This window comes from Salvia splendens, chromosome 12 (genome assembly GCF_004379255.2).
Source record: "Salvia splendens isolate huo1 chromosome 12, SspV2, whole genome shotgun sequence".
Lineage (NCBI taxonomy): Eukaryota > Viridiplantae > Streptophyta > Magnoliopsida > Lamiales > Lamiaceae > Salvia > Salvia splendens.
This window is the reverse complement of record NC_056043.1, coordinates 27,372,304-27,395,907: the sequence shown is the minus strand read 5'-3', so window position 1 is coordinate 27,395,907 and position 23,604 is coordinate 27,372,304. Positions and strand designations below refer to the sequence as shown.

Sequence of the window (23,604 nt, the reverse complement as noted above, 5' to 3'; positions counted from 1 at the left end):
TATGATGAGCTCAGCTCAGCTCATCCTAGCTGGCATCTTAGCTGTCACTAGTTAGTTAATTAGTTGCTTTGGATGTTAGTTAGTTAGAGTTAGTTATATAGATTTTTCCAGATATTTTTCACCACATATATAAGGTGATCTTTGCTTTGTATTTCTCATTCGATCAATATCAATAAACCAGATTACTTTCTCTCTTTCAACATGATTATGCTTAGTTTACAATCTTCTCACATATTCTCGGAAATCGGAATCATTCTCTTTCTGATTTATTTCAATTTATTAATATCTTCTCACACAAACACGAGTTCTTCCAATGTGGTTTTGTCATCATTCTCTTAAGAAACTTCTTAAGGGTCACCTATCTTAAAATTGTCCTCAACTAAGCACAAAACTATAAAATACTCCATGTTAAGTTCTCATCGAATATGAAGTTTTATTTATACATGCATATTCAGAATTTGTATAGTATATCTTTTTGGTGTGTTTCTGTTCATCCATGTCTACTCACACCAACAAAACTTTTTCCAGCATGCTTTGTCCAAACTCATAAGTTCCGTAAGAAATTTCCTAGGGGTCACCCTTCTTATAATTTTCCAAGGCTTAATCTTGAAGTTTTTTTATAAGTGGAATGTCATAAAAGAATATGCACTTTTTTAATATGAGTGATATCTATCGAATATGTAGTCGTGACTCTCCTCTAAATATTTTAGAAAAGAAAACGAAAATTAAAAGAATTTATTGCGATATAAGTATGGGGGATCATGTGAAATAAGATGAGGGTGGCGAACAAAAGATAGATATGCAAGTCGTATTAATTTAGACTTAGCTGCTGTCTTCTTCATAGTAAACAAACTAGTGCAGATATTCCTCATCTTCACCATAATTTGCCGACTAAGACTAACCATCCAATTACTTAGACCATCCACAACGCGTCTCGTGCCGGGCTCGCGTCTCGTCTCGGAGAGACGAGACCCCCGCGAGACGCATTGCAGCGCCCATCTCGTCTCCAGCTCGCGACCGTCTCGTCGCATAGCTCGTCTCGGAGAGACACGAGACGAGCTGTCTCGCCACGCGCCAGGGACACGTGGCACGTCCCCATGCGTGCGTGACGCCCACTCGCTGGCCCGCGAGTGGGCGTCGTCACTGATGACGCAATAATTCATTTTTTTTTAAAAAAAATCGATTTTTAATAAAAAAATTTTTTTTTTTTCAAACGGTAATATTACCGTTAAATATTTATTTTCATTTTTTAAATTTTTAATTTTTTTACTCTATAAATAATTCTATTCCATACTCATTTCAAACACAAACACACATCTATTCCTCTCAAATCCTCTCTATCACTCCAATTTCCATCTTCAATCAACTCAAACAAATGGATCCTTTTGAGCAAATGCGCCAATTAATGGAACAATCACTCGAAGAAGATCGACGACGAGAGGCGGAGGAAGCCGCACCACCCCCACGACGCTCCCGGAAGTACATCAATCGGAACCGGGAGGAAGCCGCCGCACGGTTAGTACGCGACTACTTCTGCGATAACCCGATTTGGGGAGATACCTATTTCCGTCGCCGTTTCCGCATGCGGAAACCGCTATTTCTCCACATAGCGAATACTTTGGCGGCCAGGGAGGAGTTCTTCCGAGAAGGGTTCGACGCGGTCGGTCGTCCCAGCCACACGACGCTGCAGAAATGTACTGCAGCCATCCGGCAGCTTGCGACTGGACAAACGGCCGACATATTCGACGAATACCTGCACATCGGAGACAGCACTGGGCGCTTGTGCTTGCTCAACTTCTGCAGAGGCGTCCGGGCAGCCTTCAGTGACGAATTTCTCCGGAGGCCAACCACGGAGGATTGTCAGTTCCTCCTCAACCTGCACGAACAAGTGCACGGATTCCCCGGGATGCTTGGCAGTGTCGATTGCATGCACTGGCAATGGAAGAATTGCCCGGTGGCTTGGAGGGGTTCCTACACGAGCGGCCACAAAGGCACCCACCCAACCGTTGTACTCGAGGCCGTTGCCGACTACCGACTTTGGATCTGGCACGCGTACTTCGGGGTCCCTGGCTCGAACAACGACGTAAACGTGCTCCAACAGTCCGACCTCTTTACCGAAGTTTTGGATGGTAAAGCGCCGGCCATCAACTTCGTCGCCAACAACCGGCGGTATAAAATGGGGTACTATCTCGCCGACGGCATCTACCCGAAGTGGCCGACCTTCGTGAAGACGTGCGGCAGGCCAGCGAACCCAAAGCAGGCTCTTTTTGCGCAGAAGCAGGAGGCTGCGCGCAAGGATGTGGAGAGGGCGTTCGGGGTTCTCCAAGCGCGCTTCAACATCATCAAAGCCCCGGCTCGTTCGTGGTTCATGGAGAGCATGGTCGACATCATGTATACATGCATAATCTTGCACAACATGATTGTCCGAGACGAAGGACCCGATGCCGGAAATTGGTTCGACCCCGAATCCCCCGGAAGCTCAACCGCAAGTAGTCCGCCGCGAAGTGGAGCGCATCCATCTATACAAGAACGGTTGGCTATTCGGGCAAGGACACGCGACTCTAGCGCCCACACCCAACTCCAAGAGGATCTAATTGAGCACATTTGGGAAAACTTTGGCGGAGAAGATTAAATTATGTCATTTTTATTTTTTTAGAATTTTAATTATGTCTTCGTTTTTTTTAATGTTAAGTTGTAATATTGTTTTAATTTTAATAAAGTGTGTTTGTTTAAATTGAATTGGGTTTTAAAAAAAATTATAAATTAAATTGAATGAATAGTAATTAAGAGACGGTATAGAGACGGTTAAGAGACGGAGCGTTGCAGGTTCCGTCTCTTAGTTAAGAGATGGAGGAAAAAAGGACAGTGGGGCCCTCAAATAGTGCTCAAATAGTAGTTAAGAGACGGTTTAAGAGACGGTATAGAGACAGCGTTGTGGATGGCCTTAATCTCTCTTTCAATCATTTCACATGTCTTTTACATACTCCTATAATATATTAATCCACCCACCAATTAATCATTACATTATCTCAACAAATCGGGTTGGATTCCAAGTCCTAACATTCATTTATATAATAAATTTTTTAAATACTATATAATAAACCTTAGTTAAATTTAGCGTTTATTACTATAAATGGAAACGTGCAAAATTATATACCTTGATAATGGAATAATTACACAATTAACTGAAATGAATGAAGAAAAAAATGAAGTGTGCGTGTACTTCATATGTGACCATAAAGTGGGGTGGATCGAGGATATATGTCATGTACCCAACTAACTTTTAGTGTGATGGTTTATTTTACTTTATATATGTGTGTTTTAACGGCATGAGAAATTATTCAAAGATGGACTAGCTGGAGACTTTGACATATTGAGTATAGTGAGCTGGTAAAAATTATAGGTAGCTACACTACACTACACTACATCATTAAGCTAAAATCCAATTTGATACTACTTGATTTTTTCGGCTCTATAATTTACTCAATCGAAATGCAATGTATAATGCAAATAATATATGATGGTAGCCATGTGTTTGAGGAATCCAAACCTGTCACATTTTATCAATCTTTACCACAAATTAGTATGTGCTCCAAAATAATATGGCGAAAGGGCTTCACCATGTGCTTCCATTTGGCTATGCTATTTCCAATCATATTTTGATTCCATTCATATCTCTCACCACTCTTCTATATATATATATATATAAGTTGATCATTTATCTAAACTACTTCTTCCTCATCCAAACATCAAATATACAATGGATTTTGAATATTGGAATTGTGATCGTCGGAGATGTGGCGGATACCGTAGGCTACATGTGGTTAAGAGTGATGGTGCGAAGAGGGTGAAGAAGGTTGTGCGCAAGGGCGTGAAGCTGTCGCGGTCGAGAAGGCTGAACTGGAAGCCCTTCTCGATCGTGCTCACGCTGTCGAGAAGGATTGCTAGGTTTTATGGCGGGTTCGTGAAGAGGATGAAGATGGACGAGGCGTGTCCCACCATCGCCTTCTCCTACCAGTGGGGTATTCCGGTGCTTTCGCACTCATCTTCCATCTCTCGTTCAAGAAAGAGCTTGACATGGTTATAGTCATGGCATTAATTCTTGACTAATATCAATTTATAATATATATTGTTCTTATTCATAATGTGTTCAAAATTAACCTTATTTCATGTTGAAATATGATGCCTTGTGGAAAAAAATGGAGTTTGGAGTTCACCATTATCGATTGTGTGTGTTTTATTCATTAGTTTCTCTTGGGATAATGGGATTGGCTATGATCGAAAAAATTCTAGAGGGTTCTCAAAAGAAATAAAAATGGTCATCAAAATGGTGGATTCTGAATTAATATGTGGGCTTCTTTCAAGAATTTTGTATTGTAAAAGAGTTCACATGCTGGCTAGTTTTTGTGTATGATTATGAGGTGGAAGCAGTGTTCCCCAACATAAATTAGTACAAATTGAAATAACCATTTTGATTAAATTTCCATTAAAAATAAATAAATAAAAATATAAAATTATTTTGGCTGGTTCGATCTAGCGAAAGTCTCGGGTTACGAGTTTAATTTGTCGATTTCTAAATAGTTCAAAATTATTAGGAGTACTTAAATTCTAGATCAAGAGTAAATCCTATTTTAAAATACGGAGCATTGTATTTTCTTTTTTGCAAAATATATTATGTTTAATAACTAACTTTGTTACTAAGTTTTTAGTTATATAAAATATTTACGTAATCGTAATATTCTAGAGGCGGTGAAAATTTATCCACGTAATGTAGAATGAATTCGTAATAGTCTAAGCAGTATAATGCTCCCTCCGTTCTCTCATAGTTGAAGCGAAACATTTCGGTGTGGAGTTTAAGAAATGGATGTTGAGTGTGTTAAATAATAAATTTAAAAGTAAGAGAGAAAAAAAATAGAATAAAGTAGAGAGATTAAAGTAAGAAAGAGAAAAAAGTTAGTATAATATATGGAAATGACTCAACTATGAGGGAAATAAAGAAGTATTTTATAGATGTAAATTTTCTATCAATTCATGCTACATAAAGGTGAACATTTCAGGTATTTTTTTTCTTCAAATTTTGTGAAAATAAGTACATACGCTAACTAAAGTAGAAAATTAGATAGAATGAAATCTTAGAAAATGTCAAATGAGGATAGGGATGTCAATCGGCTAATCCGTTCGGATTCGGGCCAACCCACTCGGGTTGTCGGACTATTTGAGTACGGGTTATTCGAGTTATAAATTTTTCGGGTCATAAATTTTCAGCCATAACCCTAACCCGTCGGGTTCCGGGCTAACCCATCGGGCTATTCGGGCCTAAAAATTTTCAAAAATAATCTCTTGTAATCAAATTTTCCTCAATAAAATGATTTAAATTTTTTTAATATTTTTTCTTCTTAGTGATAGAATCATATAAAATCTTCCAATTTTTCATAGTTTTCCTCAATAATAGTTGGAGAGAAGCTTTTCATCTTGATCAACTACAATCTAAAAAAGTTAAATCAAAATTAAATCAATTAATTTCAATTAAAGCTTGTACTCGTGTCATTATTTTGGCATTGTTCATAATTAATTCTTAATGAAAACTAAAAATCATATCTTGCATGAATTATTTTTAAAATGATAAATATATTAAAATTTTGATGGGTTAATTCTTAATTTTGTATTGATTTACGTTGGTGGTAGTAAGACAGTAGTGACAGATGATGGAACGATAGAATAATGAGTAGATGTGAAACTTGAAAGTTGATAGTATGAGATTGAGTGGAAAAATGTAGAATGTGGATTGAAAAATACTAACGATTGTGCCTCATGAAATTCAAAATACAAAAGTCCCTAAAACTCAATATTTTTTAATTAAAAATTGCAACCCGTCGGGCCAACCCATTTAGCTCATTTTGTATTCGGGTTATAAAATTACAGCCCTAACCCACTCATTTTACTAGGCTATTTGGGCCGATGCACGAGTTTCGGTTTAAATTGACATCCCTAGATGGCGGTATACTTTCATTATTAAAAGTAAGAATTTTGAGAGCAATACGCATTTTAATTTAAAAGTAATAAAATAAGAGAAAGAAAAAGAAAAAGAATTTATAATTATATAGTACTCTTGTAAACATAAATTTTTAAAGCCATGCCAAATGGCCTAAAAAAGTTTCTAAAAGTATAAACTGGACTAATTTTGTGTAAAAGAGTCGCACACTAAAATTACAGAAGAAGAATATTTTTTTAGAATGAAAGAGGTATTCTCTCTTTCCTATCAAAGGGAGCATTTTATTTTCAACACAAAAAATTATATAGTGTTATTTTGTAGTATATTAAATAAGAGAGAACATAGTAAAAAAAAATCCCTAATTCACAATTCTGATAAGTCTACATTTGGTAATTTCGGCGGCTCGACTACTCCATCCATGGAGCTCCTGTTTGCGGCCGATTCTCCACCGCTCCATGCGATCGCTGCTGCCAAAATTTCCGGCATCTCTCTCAACTCTAAACCATCCCTATCCTCTGGCTCGCCGCCAACTCTATTACTAGAGACCGGGTATTTCTCTCGATTTCCACTGAGAATTCAGCTGTTTATTATTCATTTTTGTTAATCAGTTTACACAGTGCTCTTTAATCTAGTGTTGGAATTTGTTAAAAAGGAAGAATTATCTATTCTACATCGAGTGCTAGTTGAGTTGTTTTTTTATGATGGGATGGGTATGAACGATTGGCTGAACTGCGCTTTATAGAATCAGGTATTGAGATTTTAGTAATTATGTGTGTTTGTCGAGGATCTGGAAAATTGAACCAGTGGCGTTAACATATGTACGTCATCCTCTTAGAAGAAGAGTAGCAATGAAGAGGAAAACCAGCTTTTTTAATTTGGCGAAGTTAGGGTTTGAGTTAGGGTTATAAGTCATGGTGCAATTTGGATTTTGAATACTGTGAAAGATTGATTTCTATGCATATGGATGAATCTCATCTCTCACTTTTAGCACTTACATTTTTGTTACTATTTCCTGTGGAAATTCGATCTCCAGGAAGAGGCTGTATGGAACTAATGTGATTCTGAGGTATATTGGTAGAATATCAACTGTGCCTGGTTTCTATGGAAGGGATGCTTATCAGGCAAGCCAGGTGCGTTTTCTGAATTTGTTATCTTGACTACTAGCCTTTCTTTTTGTAATTATACTTTAATCATTTTTTTCACTTACGATGATATTACTAGTTTCAATTATCTTGATTGCTGATTTTCTGTGTTATAGAATATAGATCTTCATGAAGCCCTTTTAATTGTATTTTGGGTCTTGTAGGTCGATGAATGGCTAGATTATGCACCCATTTTTGCATCTGGATCCGAGTTCGAGGGTGCATGCAACTTTGTGGATGAGTATCTACTGCTGAATACCTTTCTCGCTGGTTATAGCTTGTCAATTGCAGATGTTGCAGTCTGGATTGGTCTTGCTGGTAAAGTTTTGGCATTTCTATTAGACTATTTTTTAGTCTCTTCAGTCTTTATATAGATGATCCTTGTTCTGGTCTCTGAAATTTTATTTTTACAATGTTTCTTGAAATTGATTACAAATGTTTTCAGTTCATAATATATCTTGCCTCTAATTGCTATTTTTATATATTAGCATCATGGCACTCAAGCGCTTCTGTCTTAAATCATAAAAAATTGAAGTTCTTGTTTGTCCATTACAGGAGCGGGTCTGAGATGGGAAAGTTTAAGGAAATCTAAGAAGTACCAAAATTTGGTACGGTGGTTTAACTCAATATCTAATGAATATGATGCACAGTTGAGTGAACTTGCCTCTACATTTCTTGGGAAGAGAGGTTCTGCAAAGGTAGCAGCTTCCAAGTCGAAGGAACCTCAAACTTCTAGTTCTCGGTCCAACACTGTGGAAAATGGTGTCCATACCACTGAAACTGCTGGCACACGGACCTTCGAGGTAGATCTTCCAGATGCTGAGGTAGGAAAGGTGAAATTGCGGTTTGCACCAGAACCCAGTGGTTATCTCCATATTGGTCATTCGAAAGCTGCATTGTTAAACCAGTATTTTGCAGAGCGCTACAAAGGAGAGGTTATTATACGTTTTGATGACACGAATCCAGACAAAGAAAGTAGTGAGTTTGTTGATAATCTGCTCAAAGATATTGAGACTCTAGGGATCAAGTACAGTGCTATAACATACACATCAGATCACTTTCCCCAGATCATGGAAATGGCTGAGAAATTGATTCGTGAAGGTAAAGCCTATGTTGATGATACTCCTCGTGAGAAAATGCAGCAGGAAAGGATGGATGGCATAGAGTCGCGGTGCAGGAATAACAGTGTGGATGAGAACTTAAATTTGTGGAAGGAAATGATTGCTGGTTCAGAGAGGGGTTTGGTATGTTGTCTCCGTGGGAAATTGGACATGCAGGACCCAAACAAATCACTTAGGGATCCTGTGTATTACCGCTGCAATTTGACCCCTCACCATAGGATTGGAGCTAAATATAAGGTATATCCAACATATGATTTCTGCTGTCCATTTGTTGATGCTGTGGAAGGTATCACACATGCCCTTAGATCAAGTGAGTACCATGACCGTAATGATCAGTATTACAGAATTCAGACAGATATGGGATTCAGAAAGGTCCATATCTATGAATTTAGTCGACTGAATATGGTTTATACACTTCTTAGCAAGCGCAAGCTTCTATGGTTTGTCCAAAATGGAAAGGTTGAAAGTTGGGATGATCCTCGTTTTCCTACTGTTCAAGGAATAGTGCGAAGAGGTCTGAAGATCGAAGCACTGATACAGTTTATTCTGGAACAAGTAAGCTGCAATTTGTACTGATAGCACAGTTTTATCAATAGAGGATCCTAACTATTTTCTCCATACTTTGTATTTTGATTTCTTTTTAATGCACAAGTTTTCTTTCCTCTTCCTTAATTTTCTGTGCTTTATAGTCTAAATTTTGGCCTTGCTGAACTGATTAGGGTGCATCGAAAAATCTGAATCTTATGGAGTGGGACAAACTCTGGGCAATCAATAAGAAGATAATTGATCCTGTTTGCCCCAGGCATACAGCTGTTATTGAGGAACGGCGTGTATTACTGATCCTAACTGATGGACCCAAAGATCCTTTTGTCCGCATTTTACCAAAACATAAAAAGTATGAAGGTGCTGGAGAGAAAGCCGTGACTTATTCAAATAGGTTATGGATAGATTATGCTGATGCTGAATCAATCTCTGTCACTGAAGAAGTAACTCTGAAGGATTGGGGCAATGCAATTGTGAAGGAAATTAAGAAAGATGAAAATGGGATTGTCACTCAGCTGGTAGGAGTCTTGCATCTTGAAGGAAATGTTAAGAAGACAAAGTTGAAGCTCACCTGGCTTTCCGATGGCAACGAGCTAGTTAGACTGACGTTGGTTGACTTTGATTATCTTATTACAAAGAAGAAGGTGATACTTTCGCTGTTTCATTTCACTTTTTCACTAGTTAAGCTATCTTTCAGTCGATTTGTTATAATATTATTTGAATTGTTTGATGCATACAGCTTGAGGAAGATGAAGATTTCACCGATGTGGTCAATCCCTGTACGAGAACAGAGACATCAGCTCTTGGGGAGTCTGATATGCGGAACTTGAAGCGCGGTGACGTTATACAGCTGGAGAGGAAAGGGTATTACAGATGTGATATTCCTCTAATTCGTCCTTCAAAGCCTATAGTCCTCTTCGCCATTCCAGATGGCAAGCAGCAAACGGTAGCGAAGTAAGAATTCAACAGGAAGGAATATCTGTTATGAAGAAAATCTTTTTGAAAAGAGGTTCTTTTAGATGTGAAACACACTGAAGTTACTTGATATTTTACCTATTTCTGATTAACTCTTTTTCTTAATCTGGTCTCGTGTTTTTTTGCTTGTATTTTTTTTTGTGTGCGTGAGTGGATTTAGTTGGCTGTCTGTAGACATTTCAGTCATCCTCCACCTTGGTTTCAATTTGGTGGGCGATTTTGAAAATCCTAAGTTTATATTGAAGCAGGTCTAATTTATTTAAATTATTTAACCCTTTATCTTCTCATTAACAACATAGGAGTATATCTTTAAGTTAAATTCATATCCAACTTTAAAAAAGAAAGAAAAGGGGGAATTCCGCCAATTATTTTCATTCGCTAAAGAGGCCTTACTTGTATGTAGTTTTTCCTACAAAAAAAAGGTTGGTGGGTTATGGGCCCCACTAATTTGTTGTTCTCAATCAAATGGTTTTGATTAAATAAATTACTAATATTCCCACACCTTGTTCTATCATTTAAGGTTAATTATATACAGCTTAGCTGCCCTAAAAGTTTGTCCACTAGTATATAGCTCACCTAATTGCGGATTACTTGTCTGCACTCCAATTGTTGGTAACTGCAAAAATCAAATGCCATTCTGCAAATCAGCATGGCCTCTTCCTTTTCTTAATCCATATTCAAATATTTTCAGAAGTTTGGGCAACCAGGAAAATTTAGACAAGTTTTAACTGGAAAATTTGATACCTAAGCCAGAAAATTTAGACATGTTTTAATATCAAGTACTTATTACAAAATTTGACAGTTTTCTCTATATTATTTTCTCTTATTTTAACTATTTATTAAATATTTATGGTGAAACGGAGGGAGTACTTAGACCATCCACAACGCCGTTCCTATACCATTCCTAAATTGTTCCTTAAACCACTATTTGAGGGCCCCACTGTACTTATTTACTCCATTCCTTAACTAAGGAACGGAACCTGCAACTCTCCGTTTCTTATCCGTTCCTTAAATTACTATTCATTCAATTTCATTTTTTATTTTTATTTCCAACCCAATTCAATTTAAATAAACACGCTTTAATAAAAAAATAAACACACTTTATTAAAAAACACACAACATTAAAAAAAATTAAAACTTAAACTTAAAAAAAATTAAAAAAATTTTAAAAATTAAAAAAATTTAAAAAAATCAATTTTTTTTAAAAATAATTATTGCGTCAGCAGGTGACGTGTCCCACTCGCGGGCCGGCGAGTGGGAGTGGGACTCACTCACGCCGCGGGGAGCGCCACGTCGCCGAAGCGCGTGGCGGCACAGACCGTGCCGCGTTTCGTTCCGTCGGCACCCGGCACGGAATGGGAACAGAACCGGGACGAAACCATGCGCCGCAACGCGTTCCGCGGCGAAACCGTTCCGGCGGAACGGCACGCGGAACGCCGGCGGCCCGCGTTGCGGGTGCTCTTATAAACTCAATCAAAAATATTTATCCCTAAACTATAGCAACTCGAACCAACAATGCAAGTTTTATTATTCATCGTTGTTACATCAAAACAACATAAAGCAAAGTATCGAATGCATTGCAATTAAACCCACCAAAAGCCCAAAAAACAGAACAAAATAAAAAACAACATAAACATAAAAATATGAAAGAAGGTTGAAATTGGAAATAATTCCCAGTTGAAGTTGGTTGATCTCGATCAGCTATTATGCACTCGCAAACCTGGATTTGACTTCCTGCACTTCCTTGGTCCCAACCATGAAGGCCTTGGCCAACACATTGTCCGGCACCGGCGGCATTGCTGCGAAGAGCGTGGCCGCGATGGACTGCGTGCCGGGAAGCTGGCTGTTGAAGGCCGAGATGACAGCGGCCGGGACCATCCCGTTGTTCTTTTGGAAGTGGACGAGCCCCTTCGGGAAGGCGAACACGTCTCCCTGCTTGATGGTCTTGGAGATGAGCACGTTGGCCGTGGTGATGAATCCAACGTCCAGCTGTCCCTCCAGCACGAACACCACCTCCGTGGCGCGTGGGTGGGTGTGGGGTGGGTTCAGGCCCCCTGGCGCGTAGTCAATACGCGCCAGGGACACGCCTAGCGTGTTCAGGCCTGGGATCCTCTGGACGTTGGCGCCGGTCACCAGTGCCCCCATCGAGTTGTTGGTGAGGCCCGGCTTCGCGATTCCGGAGGAGAAGAAGTCATCCGCCGTTATGTTTGCCTTGCAAGTGAACCCGTTCACTTTCACGGCTATTTTACCAAAAATAAAAGTGGATTAACTAAAATGGACTACTATTATCTTAGGAGTATATAGTTAATAAGTTTCCATAAATAGAAAATTGAAATTAAAGTAATTCTGCTTAGACTAAGATTATTTTATATGGAAATGTTGGAACAATTGAAAATTGAGATTATGAGTAGAATATGAGAGTATTGTCATTTAAATCGCAACAGTTAATTAAATTATAACTTTTATAGTACGTTTTGCAATTGTCCTATACAATTTAAATTTTAATTATACTCGTTCATTTTATCATTATATTTTCACTAATTATATAATAATCACCTATAATAAATGAGTAAAGGAGAGAGATTACAAACTTAGGTGGTATTTGGTGAGAAGATTGAATTATAGTTAGACAAAAGAGGTGGGCGCTACTTGCAGCCTCAATTAATGCAAATCAATAATTTTCCGATCAACTATAGCTACACAACATTTAATGGCGTCTGATTAATTTCAAACAACACATATCGTTATTATTGATTGCTAATTAGTAGACCACAACAAAATATTACTATCTTATTGCAATTTGCACCCTAAATGACAACTAATCTACAATTGGCAGATGAAAATCACAAATCTGAGGAAGTAATCCTAATAGATTACTACTAATTCATCTTTTAATTGTAAATATGCTGTATATCTCAGTGACTGCAACAACGCATAAAAAATGAGAGAGAGAGAGAGAATTACGAGATGAGAGATCAGCAACACAAAGATCTTGAAGATTATCAGGATCAGCAGAAACTGTGTAGGTGAGTAAGAACAGAGCCATGAGTAGAAGCAGCCTGCAAACAGCCATTGCTGAGATTTCAAAATTGAATATTATGTATGCTTGAAAAGTATGTAATGATGAGTAAGAAGTTGAGGGTTTAGGGTGCAATATTTATACTCAAATTTGTTTTCTAGAAACTTGATCTACTGGGAGAGGTGGTTAGGGGGTGGGGTGTTTGCAAAAGCATGAAACTTGCCTTTGTAGACAGAATGGATAGAGGTCAATGGAATATATGTATATCATAATTAATTACTATATTATATTATATGTTTACTTTGGGGTATTTATTAATTTGTCTTTGTAATTTATTGCAGGACTCAGATAGATGCAAGTTCTTTTGCTTTGGGGTATTTTGACCAAGAAAATGGCAAACCCAGTTTTTCTACCCCATTTTGTATTAGTTTTCATTTATCAGATTTATTATTCTTCATTACCCAATTCAGGTTTATATTAATTTTTTAGCTTTTCATTTCTCTAGATTTTTGTTGAGAATTAACTATGAAGATAGATAATTTCACAGTAATCATAAGTGATCAAAAGTAGACATATCCCTTATCATGTGAAGCCAAGCCTTAATTTTTGTCCACACTTGACCCTTCCCTCTCCAAACAGATTCAAAAATAAATGAGATTAAAACATACAAAGACGAGCAATATCAATAGCTAAAAAGAATAATTCATCCAAGTTTATGGTGATTTTTTACAAAACATAAGAAGTTGACAATGTGATTAAGAAAATAAATTAGATGTGATAGAGAATTTGGATAGATAAAATTTGAATGACGTAGTATCATATATTGCCTCAAACTCATCCCGACGACTTTTTTATGTTTGTGTAATTAACAAACCTAGAAATAGAATTGCACATCAAAGCCTGATCCATGCCTTCTCAATTTGAAATAAACTTTACGAAATGAAAATGTCTTCCAAATAAATTTTCTCAATATTTAATTGAATACATTCGAGGACGACTATTATGAATGGAAAATTCAATTCACTGTTAAGTAATGCACACGTACCATCATCTGTTATTTTCAAAACATTGCACAATTCTTGCCTATAGATCCATTGTCAAACATGTTGCATCATTTTTCTTTGAAATGGAATGAAGTTCACATCTATTTCCATTTCTTCTGAAGTCGAGTCTTGATTGAAGTTTGTCTTTTAATTTTCTAACTATTTAGCAATTATAGCTGAAACAAATGTATTCACAACCTTCACATTTTTGCAACTCAAAGATTAACTAGTAGACAAAACTAAGGCAGTTAAGAAACCAAATGATCCTAATTCAGATAAGTCTAGCTAAAAGAGTTTAACCCTAAATTTCAGTTCCCCTTCAACTGGATCATATGAATCAAACTCCGCTCCACGTTCTCGAATCATTTTGACCAACATCTCTTTGTAACTCTCAACTGGATGCCCTTCAACATACTTCTTTCCTGTCTTTTTGCTGATGCATTTGACATTGAGCAGACTGACCTCAGCTGTCTTGTTACCCTGTCCCCCATCTCGTGGCTTCTTTCTCCCGTTCGGATAAACGATCACTTGCCGATTGTTCAACTGCACAATGGATTCAACATCGAGATGGCAGACATCTGTTTCTCCAAGAAACTTGATGCTTCCATGACCCTTCCTTCCCACAACAAAGTCCTTCACACGCCTGCAGAATCCTGCTTCTGCTATTTCCTTAGCTGCCAGCTTGCGCAGTGAAGGTTCTGTGTAATATTCAACTCCATCGGGAAGCTTTGGCAGTAGTGCTAAAACATATTCAGTTGTTGCAGCGACTTCAACTTCGTGCTGATTCAGTAGGGCATGCATGTCTTCATTTATTTCCATAATTTGTACACAACTACAACTCTCTTTGACCTCATCACCTTTGCCTGCAAATTAAGCATTTTCGGGATCTTAGATATTTCGGAGTTGAAGATAACAAGAGATAGTCATAGGAAATGCATAAATATGAAATGAGGAATTGAAGATAACAAGTTAAATATCATGCTTTTACATTGTTGGCTGATGATCAAAAATCTTATTTTGAGTTGTTATGAAGCAGTCTTGTAAATCTAATGATGAGCAACATAAGTACTTATTTATGATTTCTAGTTTTTTACATAAGCTTCATAGTTCCAGTGCAATGTTTTGATACAGAGCCACTAAAGAGCAATAACTCATCAGCAGCCGAAAGAAAGATAGTTAGATAGTTAGATTGAGGCTTACTGCCTTGAGCCGTATAAAGAGACGGTGAGGTGATATTGACCCAAGCTCTGGGCTTCTTCCGTGGCAGCAAAGGGGCTACTGAACCATTAGCTTCTTCATCAACGCAAAACTTCACCTGCAACTGTCAAGAATTGTGATGCGATTCATTCTTTTTGGTCTTGAGATAGTTCAATAATTTGAGCACCTCAATGCATAAATATGAGAAAATTGGGGACTCGCCTTAGTCTCACTGCTTCTACCATTAGGCTCCTGAGTGGGTGTTCCATGAAGTATTGATGTCACAGACTGCACAAGTGAATTGCTTGAAGGAGTGTACCTATCAGCATCAATTAATAACATAACAACAAAGAAAGCCTATCAGGAATATCAAGAGAAAGGTAAAGACGGCAATATAAAGGCATATTGTGTTTTGAATGAAGTTTTCATCATTTGCAAAGTCGCTGATACATTACTTGCCATCTTCTCACCATTACATCATCTAATTTTTTTTTTTGTTTTCTTAACTAAACAAATAAAGAACATCAGTATACCGCTTTCATGTTACAGGGAAGAATAATTATTCATCATGTGTAGCTTCTTCAGTTATTGCAAAATTTTACAACTCTAAATTTTTAAACTGGAGTTACATGTATAAAATCAGATACTTTCATGCTAGGTGCAACAATGCTTCATATTTTTTAGTCAGAAGAACTAGACTGAGTGTTGTACGACTATTTCCTTCTGTCTATCTTAAGAGATGGATAGGTATTAGGGACTAAAACATATGTATATATATGAATAAAGTAACATAGTATTATTGGTGTTTCTTGCAGACTATGACAATAAATTCTATAGGACATATAATCCTTAGCTTGCATTTGCTTGTGCACTATCGGATCATTGTTTATGTCAATCATGTAAATATCCTCACTGCTACTTATTTTCTTTTCCCTCACATTTTCTTACATTGCCCTGTTTTTTTTACCATCATGCTTCACTCTTTACAAAATTATAGAAATAAATAGAAAACTGAAAGCTGTAGTGGTGAAGTCAGTCAAACTTACTGTGGTCCATTGATGTTTTGACTGGTAAACTCGGTCACTATTGGCAGGCCACTTGAAGCTTTGAAATGGAAGAAAAGAATAAATCTTTTGCATGACTGAAGTTTAGGTCAATACACAGATAAAGTTCACTTACCTTGAGATGGTGTATTCAGGTCATTAGTTGAAATGGGTCCTACTTTTTCAGCAGTCTGTTGAGGCTGTGATGCATTCGCGAAAGAAGAGCAAGGATCTGACGATGTTACTGGGGTAGACTTCATGAATGATGAGGAGATGATCGAAGGTTCTGTGAAGGAAATTGTTCCAACAGATGAACTAGTTAATCTCGTTACTAGGCATTCACAACTTATTTATTCTGGTGTCTCAGAATAAAGTGCTTCTCTACTTCCCTGACATCCTATTTCAGTAACTCCCCAAGGTTTTGTTTCTCATAATAGATCACAACAATTTCCACAGAGATGCACAATCTACAGATCATATACAACCATAAATAATGCATAAATATTGCAACACTGAACCACGGCATATAATATCCTTATCTCAGCAAGAAAACAAGAAAGAAAGCCCCGACCCTTCCAACTTTTTTACAGGACCAAGATTTGATGAGGTTACTGGTGCAGCTTTATGGATGATAAGGTAGTTACAGAATGTTTTGTGAAGGGAAAAAGTTCCAAAAGATGAACTGGTAAATGTTATTGATTCTTTGGGGCATTCACAACTAATTCTTAAGCATTAGCTAAGTAAAAGGGATTAAAGAAGGTATATTCAGGTATGAGATAAATGTCCCAAAGAAGCTGCAGTGCGGAACACGGGTAAAGCTTGTGATTGAGCAGAACCGCAAACATCGGTTCAGGAAGAAACTTTTGGAGGTATGAAGTTTTCTGTCTTAAGTTCAGAGAAACAGGGTTAAACAGTTGGAAGGGAGAATTGACAGTGCACGGCGGATACACTAGTGAATGTTGTTGATATATCGGGGCACTGGCAAATTCTTTGAACGATTGGCTATGTAAAAGGGATTAACAAAGATGGATTAAGATTTGGGCTATATGAAAGCATAAATGGAGTTGTAGTAGTGGTAAAGGCTTGTAGTTGCAAGTGATGCACATTGGAACACAAGGGCTTCACAGATGGAGAGAGTTGGAGCTGCCGAAATTGTGTTGCTAGGAGTCACGTTTTCTCTCAAGTTCAGATAAGGTGAACAGACAAGATGATCTGAAAAATGTATCACACATCTCTGAGAAAAGGGACGAGGGGGGATAACTCAAGTATCACTTAGAAAATCAAATGAAGAGACTTCAGGAGCAGCTTAGGTCAAGCTTAAATAATTACCTTTATAACATGCATTACATAGTCCATAATCCTCTGACCTCAACTCCTCGTGACTTTTATGTTCGTAAATTGGCATTGCAGAAATGGACTGAAATTTTGAAACATCTCTTTCATTTTCTCTTGGAACTACCTCTGTTGCAGAAAATTCTTGCCTACTTCCTTCATATTTAGTTTCAGTTGTGACAATGGATCCTGCTGCAAGAATTAAAGCATGTATAATGCATGTTTATCTATTTAGAACACTGAAACTAAAATTGATTCGTGCGATAATATTTGAATCTAATTCCAGCTACTTTTGCTCACCAGAAGAACTCTGACTTCCAAATATACTGCTGCTTTCAGAATCAGAAGACGAACCATGACCGAACCCAAAAGCATTTAACACAGAATTGTTGGAAGTGTCAGATATAGTTGACGATGTAATGAGAAGACCAAGTGTCGAGTTGTTTGTGGCACTGAACATGTTGGTGCTAGATGTTCCGAAAGCACAAGTTCTTGGATCTCGACCAACAGATCCAACAGCGCTTGAACCACCAAATGGAAAAGGATCAAAACCCGTGCTTGTGCTGCCAAATGTTGGTTTCGCATATGCAGCAGTTGATGTACCAAATGTCGTTCCCCAAAGAGAATCAAAAGATGACTGACTTGATGGCACAGGAGAAGTGAGAGGATGAGAAACACAGCTTGATTGTTTAAATGGATACTGCCAAGGGAAACTAGATCCTGCAAGAGAAAATCAGTAAGTCTGCAATAAATTTCGAAATAAATATGCACTTCACTAAAAATATGAGAAAAGAATAAACATCTTACCCTTTTGTAGCTCAGAGTTCCCAGTGTTGATTCCATCACCTTCTGGTGTTTTAGAATATGGTACTTCTCCACTTCCTCGACATTCTATTCCAGTAACAGCCCAAGGTTTTGTAGAGATATGGAAGAACCCTGATTTACAGAGGAAGGTAGATTGAAAAATATTACATCCAAATAAATATGTACTTTACTCAAAATATGAGAAAAAAAAACAAACATCTTACCCTTTTGTAGTTCAGAGTCCTCAAACCTCAACTCTTCATGACTTCTGTTTTGGTAATGGGGCATTGCTGATATTGATACGATTTCTCCAGGGGAGCACCACCTATTGATTCCATCACCTTCTGGTGTTTCAGAATACGGTGCTTCTCTACTTCCTCGACCTGCTATTCCTGTAACACCGCAAGGTTTTGTTGAGATATAAGGCCCTGATAAGGCAGATTGAAGAATATTACTTCCAAATAGGTATGAACTTCGCCTATGAGAAAAGGACAAGCATCTTACCCTTTTGCAGCTCGGAGTCCTCTAACCTCAACTCTTCATGACTTCTGTTTTGGTAACAAGGCATTCCTAATATTGATATGATTTTTCCAGAGGAGTGCCCCTTATTGATTGCATCAGCTGGTGTTTCAGAATACGGTGCTTCTCTACTTCCTCGACATTCTATTTCAGTAACACCCCAAGGTTTTGTTGATATGTTGAATCCTGATTTACAGAGAACAGAAGATTGAAAAATATTACTTCCAGCTCCAAATGTTATGCAGTTCTGATATGGAGTGAAAGGCGGAAGTAAAACAAGAACTGGAATTCAATATAAAAGAAGAACAATCCTCCAAAGAGGCCAAGATAATCCTCCGAAGAGGCCTACGGTTGATACCGTCCTAATACACTTTACTTTCCGAGATATCTAGCTCTTCTAAAGATGAACTATTTATAGGACTCCTGCGCACTCTAATCTAGGGAAGTGAATCAGCATATAAATAAATAAACAAGGAAACAAATCCTCAACATTTAAGGTAATCTTTCATCAATCTCCACAATAATGAAAATGATCTCAAGAGATAATGGAGATCATTAGCTTGATCTCTATCAATTGCCCCACTGTCAAAACAGCCTTGCCCGCAAGGCTGGATTTGAATCCTAAACATATTGCTTTGACCGGTGGAGGCTCGTACTCGTGCTTTCGAAGAGGATCCAGAATGTTGAACAAGAGAAAACGACCAAAAACATTGATGCATTGCTTGGGTATCCTCGTTGCTGGGCTTGCAAATAGCTGTTCATACTCGAGATGTTCGGTTGTCATGTCCAGGGGCAGGGGCGGGGAGTGTGCAAGCAATTTTACAGGCAAAATGGATGGTGGAAGTGCAACATTACATTGGGTGACGGGCAACTTACGGAAATGCTGATTTGCAGGGATGGATAGTGCATCCAAATGTGGGAAAGCTAAGGGGGGTTGCTGGGCTGGTTGTATCTCCTGCAGGAGGGCGCTGGTTGTGGGCGGAGCAAGTGCAGGAGGAAGTGAAGGTGGTGTTGGCTCAGTGTTGAAGTTGTAGGATTTGGTACTGTTGGTGTGAGATGAATGTTGATCATCTAGAGTGAAAAAGTCGTGCTGCACGCGCTCCCGAGTGATGCCACGAGACTGCAGCTCCCGCCAGAATGGTGCCAAGGCATCATCGATACACTTAGAGATCCGGGCATCAAATGTGCTCATTTGCAGTTTGATGTCCGCGACCGCCTTCTCCAATCTGTCAAGACGTAGTTCAGTGCTCCGAGTGTTCACCATGATGCGATCCACGTTCACCGCACCAAATTGATATGGAGTGAAAGGCGGAAGTAAAACAAGAACTGGAATTCAATATAAAAGAAGAACAATCCTCCAAAGAGGCCAAGATAATCCTCCGAAGAGGCCTACGGTTGATACCGTCCTAATACACTTTACTTTCCGAGATATCTAGCTCTTCTAAAGATGATCTATTTATAGGACTCCTGCGCACTCTAATCTAGGGAAGTGAATCAGCATATAAATAAATAAACAAGGAAACAAATCCTCAACATTTAAGGTAATCTTTCATCAATCTCCACAATAATGAAAATGATCTCAAGAGATAATGGAGATCATTAGCTTGATCTCTATCAAGTTCACTCAAAATCTGAGAAAAGAACAAACATCTTACCCTTGTGCAGCTCATAGTCCTGAGACCTCAACTCTTCATGACTTTTGTTTTGGTAATGAGGCATTGCTGATATTGATATGATTTTTCCAGAGGAGTGCCCCTTATCGATTCCATCACCTGGTGTTTCAGAATATGGTGCTTCTCTACTTCGTCGACGTTCTGTTCCAGTAACACCCCAAGGTTTTGTTGATATGTTGAATCCTGATTTACAGAGAAAAGCAAATTGAAAAATATTACTTCCAGTTCCAAATAATTATGCACTTCACTCAAATATGAGAAAAGAACAAACATCTTACCCTTGTGCAGCTCATAGTCCTGAAACCTCAACTCTTCATGACTTTTGTTTTGGTAATGAGGCATTGCTGATATTGATATGACTTTTCCAGGGGAGTGCCCACTATTGATTCCATCACCTGGTGTTTCAGAATATGGTGATTCTCTACTTCCTCGACATTCTGCTGATATGTTGAACCCTGATTACAGAGAAAAGAAGATTGAAAAATATTACTTCCGGTTCCAAATAATTATGCACTTCACTCAAAATATGAGAAAAGAACAAACATCTTACCCTTGTGCAACTCATAGTCCTGAAACCTCAACTCTTCGTGACTTTTGTTTTGGTAATGAGGCATTGCTGATATTGATATGATTTTTCCAGAGGAATGCCCACTATTGATTGCATCAGCTGGTGTTTCAGAATACGGTGCTTCTCTACTTCCTCGACATTCTGTTCCAGTAACATCCCAAGGTTTTGTTGATATGTTGAATCCTGATTTACAGAGAAAAACAGATTGAAAAATATTTACTTCCAGTTCCAAATAATTATGCACTTCACTCAAATATGAGAAAAGAACAAACGTCTTACCCTTTTTTAGCTCATAGTCCTGAAACCTCAACTCTTCATGACTTTTGTTTTGGTAATGGTGCATTGCTGATATTGATATCATTTTTCCAAATGAGTGACCATTATTGATTACATCACCTGAGGTTTCAGAATACGGTGCTTCTCTACTTCCTGTTCCAGCAACACCCCAAGGTTTTATTGAGATACAGAGAAAGGCAGATTGAAAAATTATACTAACTTCCAATTCTAAATAATTATGCACTTCACTCAAAATATGACAAAAAAAACATCATACCCTTTTTTAGCTTATAGTCCTCAAACCTCAACACTTCATGACTTTTGTTTTGATAATGAGGCATTGCTGATATTGATATGATTTTTCCAGAGGAGTGCCCACTATTGATTACATCAACGGGTGTTTCAGAATACAGTGCTTCTCTACTTCCTCGACATTCTATTCCAGTAACACCCCAAGGTTTTGTTGATATATTGAACCCTGATTTACAGAGAGGCAGATAAAAAAAGTATTACTTCTACACTTAGTAAACTGAAGAGCATTTCATCAATTATGCGATATTTACTTCTCGATAGCCATGCTTAACCAGGCTGCAAGAGGTTTCTCCTTTTTTAACCTAAGCACTATCTTCCTTAGTCGAAATCCACAAGTTAGAAAACCAAAAAGAGTCGAAGTTTTAAATTTAATGAATAGATAAGAACTACTAGGCGGTAGAACTGGTAATACAACAAAGAATTCTCAAATCCAAGCTTATAAATAAGAAAAATAAGCTATAATAGGAAGGTTAATCTAGTGCATTATAAAGTACTCCATTTTCAAATTGTCTGAATATGCTTAAGAACAGGATGCATGCATGTTTGATTTATTCCGATAAAAGGGAAATGCATGACGAGGAAGGCTTGGAAACACATAATTCTTACTACAGATTCAAAAATATTCTACAAATCTCGGACAATTTACGAGGAAGATTCATGATTTAAACAATGAACAAAATACGCAAACCCTCACCACATTCAATTTCTTAAATCATAATTAACAGAAAAAAGGATTACCAAGATGATTGGGCGAAATCATTGTTGCGATAGGTTTCGTGGAAAGTAGTTCTAGAATGGCGGGAGAGGTGACATTAGATTATAAAGCAAGCTGTGGGTTTAGCTTTTTTTCAAAGCTAAGCAGACAACGGTTATGGGAAGAGAAAGACCATCAACTTTTTCCAATTTTTCATTTAGGTCCTTGCCTTCTTGGGTTGGGTGTGAGATCGTCGATCACAAAATTATTAGTATTGCACAATTGATTTTATGTAGTTCTAAATAGGGATATCAACCCACTCCGGTTGCCGGGCTATTCGTATGCGGGCTATTCGGGTTATGAATTTTCCGGATCATGAATTTTCGACCCTAACTCTAACCTGCTGGGTTTTGGGCTAACCCAAAAATATGAAAGACCGCTAATAGTTTGAGAAAAACCTTTCATATTGATCAACTACATTATAAACAAAATAAATCAAAATTAATCAGTCAATTTGAATTAAAGCTTGTGTACGTGTCATTATTTTGGCATTGTTCATAATTAATTCTTTGTGAATATTAAAAATTATATCTTACATAAATCATTATTTAATGATAAATATATTGAGATTTTGATTGTTCAATTCTTAATTTTGTCTTGATTGGCTTTGGTGGTGGTAAGACAGTAGTGACAGATAATGGAACGAGGGAATAATGAGCCAAGGTGGAATTTGAAAGTTGATAGTGTGGGATGGGATAGAGTGGAAAAGTGTAGAATAAGGATGAGATAAAGAAGACTAATGATTGTGTCACATGAAATTCAAAAATATAAAAAACCGCTAAAACTTAATATTTTTTAATTAAAAGGTTGCAACCCGTCGGGCCGACCCCCAATCCGTTTAACCTGTTTTGTATTCGGGTTACAAAATTACAGTCCTAACCCACTAATTTTACCAGGCTATTTAGGCCAACCCACGGGTTTCGGGTTGGATTGACATCCCTAGGCCATAACATTATGGTTTGTAATTCTGTACACCTAATTTATGAAATCAATTCGTTTTTTTCTTTTTGAAGAAATTGTTAAAAAATTCCCGATCAAACAGAATGAAGTCATTTTGACCCGATTACTATAATGATCCATGATTGCTAAGAATCTTACTCTCCGTCCCTTATAATTTATCACTATTTGACCTAACTTGGATTTTAAGAAATATAATTGAAAGCGAATTGAAAAATCCAAGAAATATAATTGAAAGCGAATTGAAAATATTAGTGATACATAGACCAAAAAAGTTTTCGGGTGCACACCATGCAAGAGATCCAATAGGAGACCTCCCCTAAGTTTGTGTATA

At 37.6% G+C, this 23,604-nt stretch overlaps 3 protein-coding genes across 8 annotated transcripts; 1 reads left to right on the top strand and 2 right to left on the bottom strand.

The window, feature by feature from the left end:
• Positions 1 to 6,343: 6,343 nt before the first annotated feature.
• Positions 6,344 to 9,878, top strand: LOC121759533 (glutamate--tRNA ligase, cytoplasmic-like). The gene is made up of 6 exons (XM_042155151.1): positions 6,344 to 6,541; positions 7,026 to 7,122; positions 7,299 to 7,452; positions 7,690 to 8,810; positions 8,975 to 9,442; positions 9,538 to 9,878. The coding sequence occupies exons 1-6, from the start codon at positions 6,411 to 6,413 to the stop codon at positions 9,754 to 9,756; spliced, it is 2,190 nt and encodes a 729-aa protein (XP_042011085.1). The 5' UTR covers positions 6,344 to 6,410; the 3' UTR covers positions 9,757 to 9,878.
• Positions 9,879 to 11,277: 1,399 nt separating this feature from the next.
• Positions 11,278 to 13,039, bottom strand: LOC121759708 (germin-like protein subfamily 2 member 1). 3 transcript variants are annotated; one of them, XM_042155385.1, is made up of 3 exons: positions 12,937 to 13,039; positions 12,738 to 12,832; positions 11,278 to 12,013 (listed from the first exon to the last, which is right to left on the bottom strand). In XM_042155385.1, the coding sequence occupies exons 2-3, from the start codon at positions 12,817 to 12,819 to the stop codon at positions 11,478 to 11,480; spliced, it is 618 nt and encodes a 205-aa protein (XP_042011319.1). In that variant the 5' UTR covers positions 12,820 to 12,832; positions 12,937 to 13,039; the 3' UTR covers positions 11,278 to 11,477. The 3 variants fall into 3 exon arrangements, with proteins under 3 accessions (XP_042011319.1, XP_042011320.1, XP_042011318.1); XM_042155386.1 differs by having other exon boundaries at positions 13,016 to 13,039; XM_042155384.1 differs by having other exon boundaries at positions 12,738 to 13,009.
• Positions 13,040 to 14,023: 984 nt separating this feature from the next.
• On the bottom strand, positions 14,024 to 22,473 carry LOC121758656 (nuclear pore complex protein NUP98A-like). Of its 4 annotated transcripts, none has more exons than XM_042154033.1 (16): positions 22,298 to 22,473; positions 21,525 to 21,725; positions 21,251 to 21,400; positions 20,954 to 21,154; positions 20,682 to 20,858; positions 20,386 to 20,586; positions 18,716 to 18,916; positions 18,436 to 18,603; positions 18,215 to 18,343; positions 17,708 to 18,127; positions 17,405 to 17,599; positions 16,212 to 16,361; positions 16,079 to 16,136; positions 15,255 to 15,351; positions 15,036 to 15,156; positions 14,024 to 14,698 (listed from the first exon to the last, which is right to left on the bottom strand). In XM_042154033.1, the coding sequence occupies exons 1-16, from the start codon at positions 22,317 to 22,319 to the stop codon at positions 14,121 to 14,123; spliced, it is 3,069 nt and encodes a 1,022-aa protein (XP_042009967.1). In that variant the 5' UTR covers positions 22,320 to 22,473; the 3' UTR covers positions 14,024 to 14,120. The 4 variants fall into 4 exon arrangements, with proteins under 4 accessions (XP_042009967.1, XP_042009969.1, XP_042009968.1 ...); XM_042154035.1 differs by having other exon boundaries at positions 15,036 to 15,150; XM_042154034.1 differs by having other exon boundaries at positions 17,405 to 17,596.
• Between the last annotated feature and the right edge of the window lie 1,131 nt (positions 22,474 to 23,604).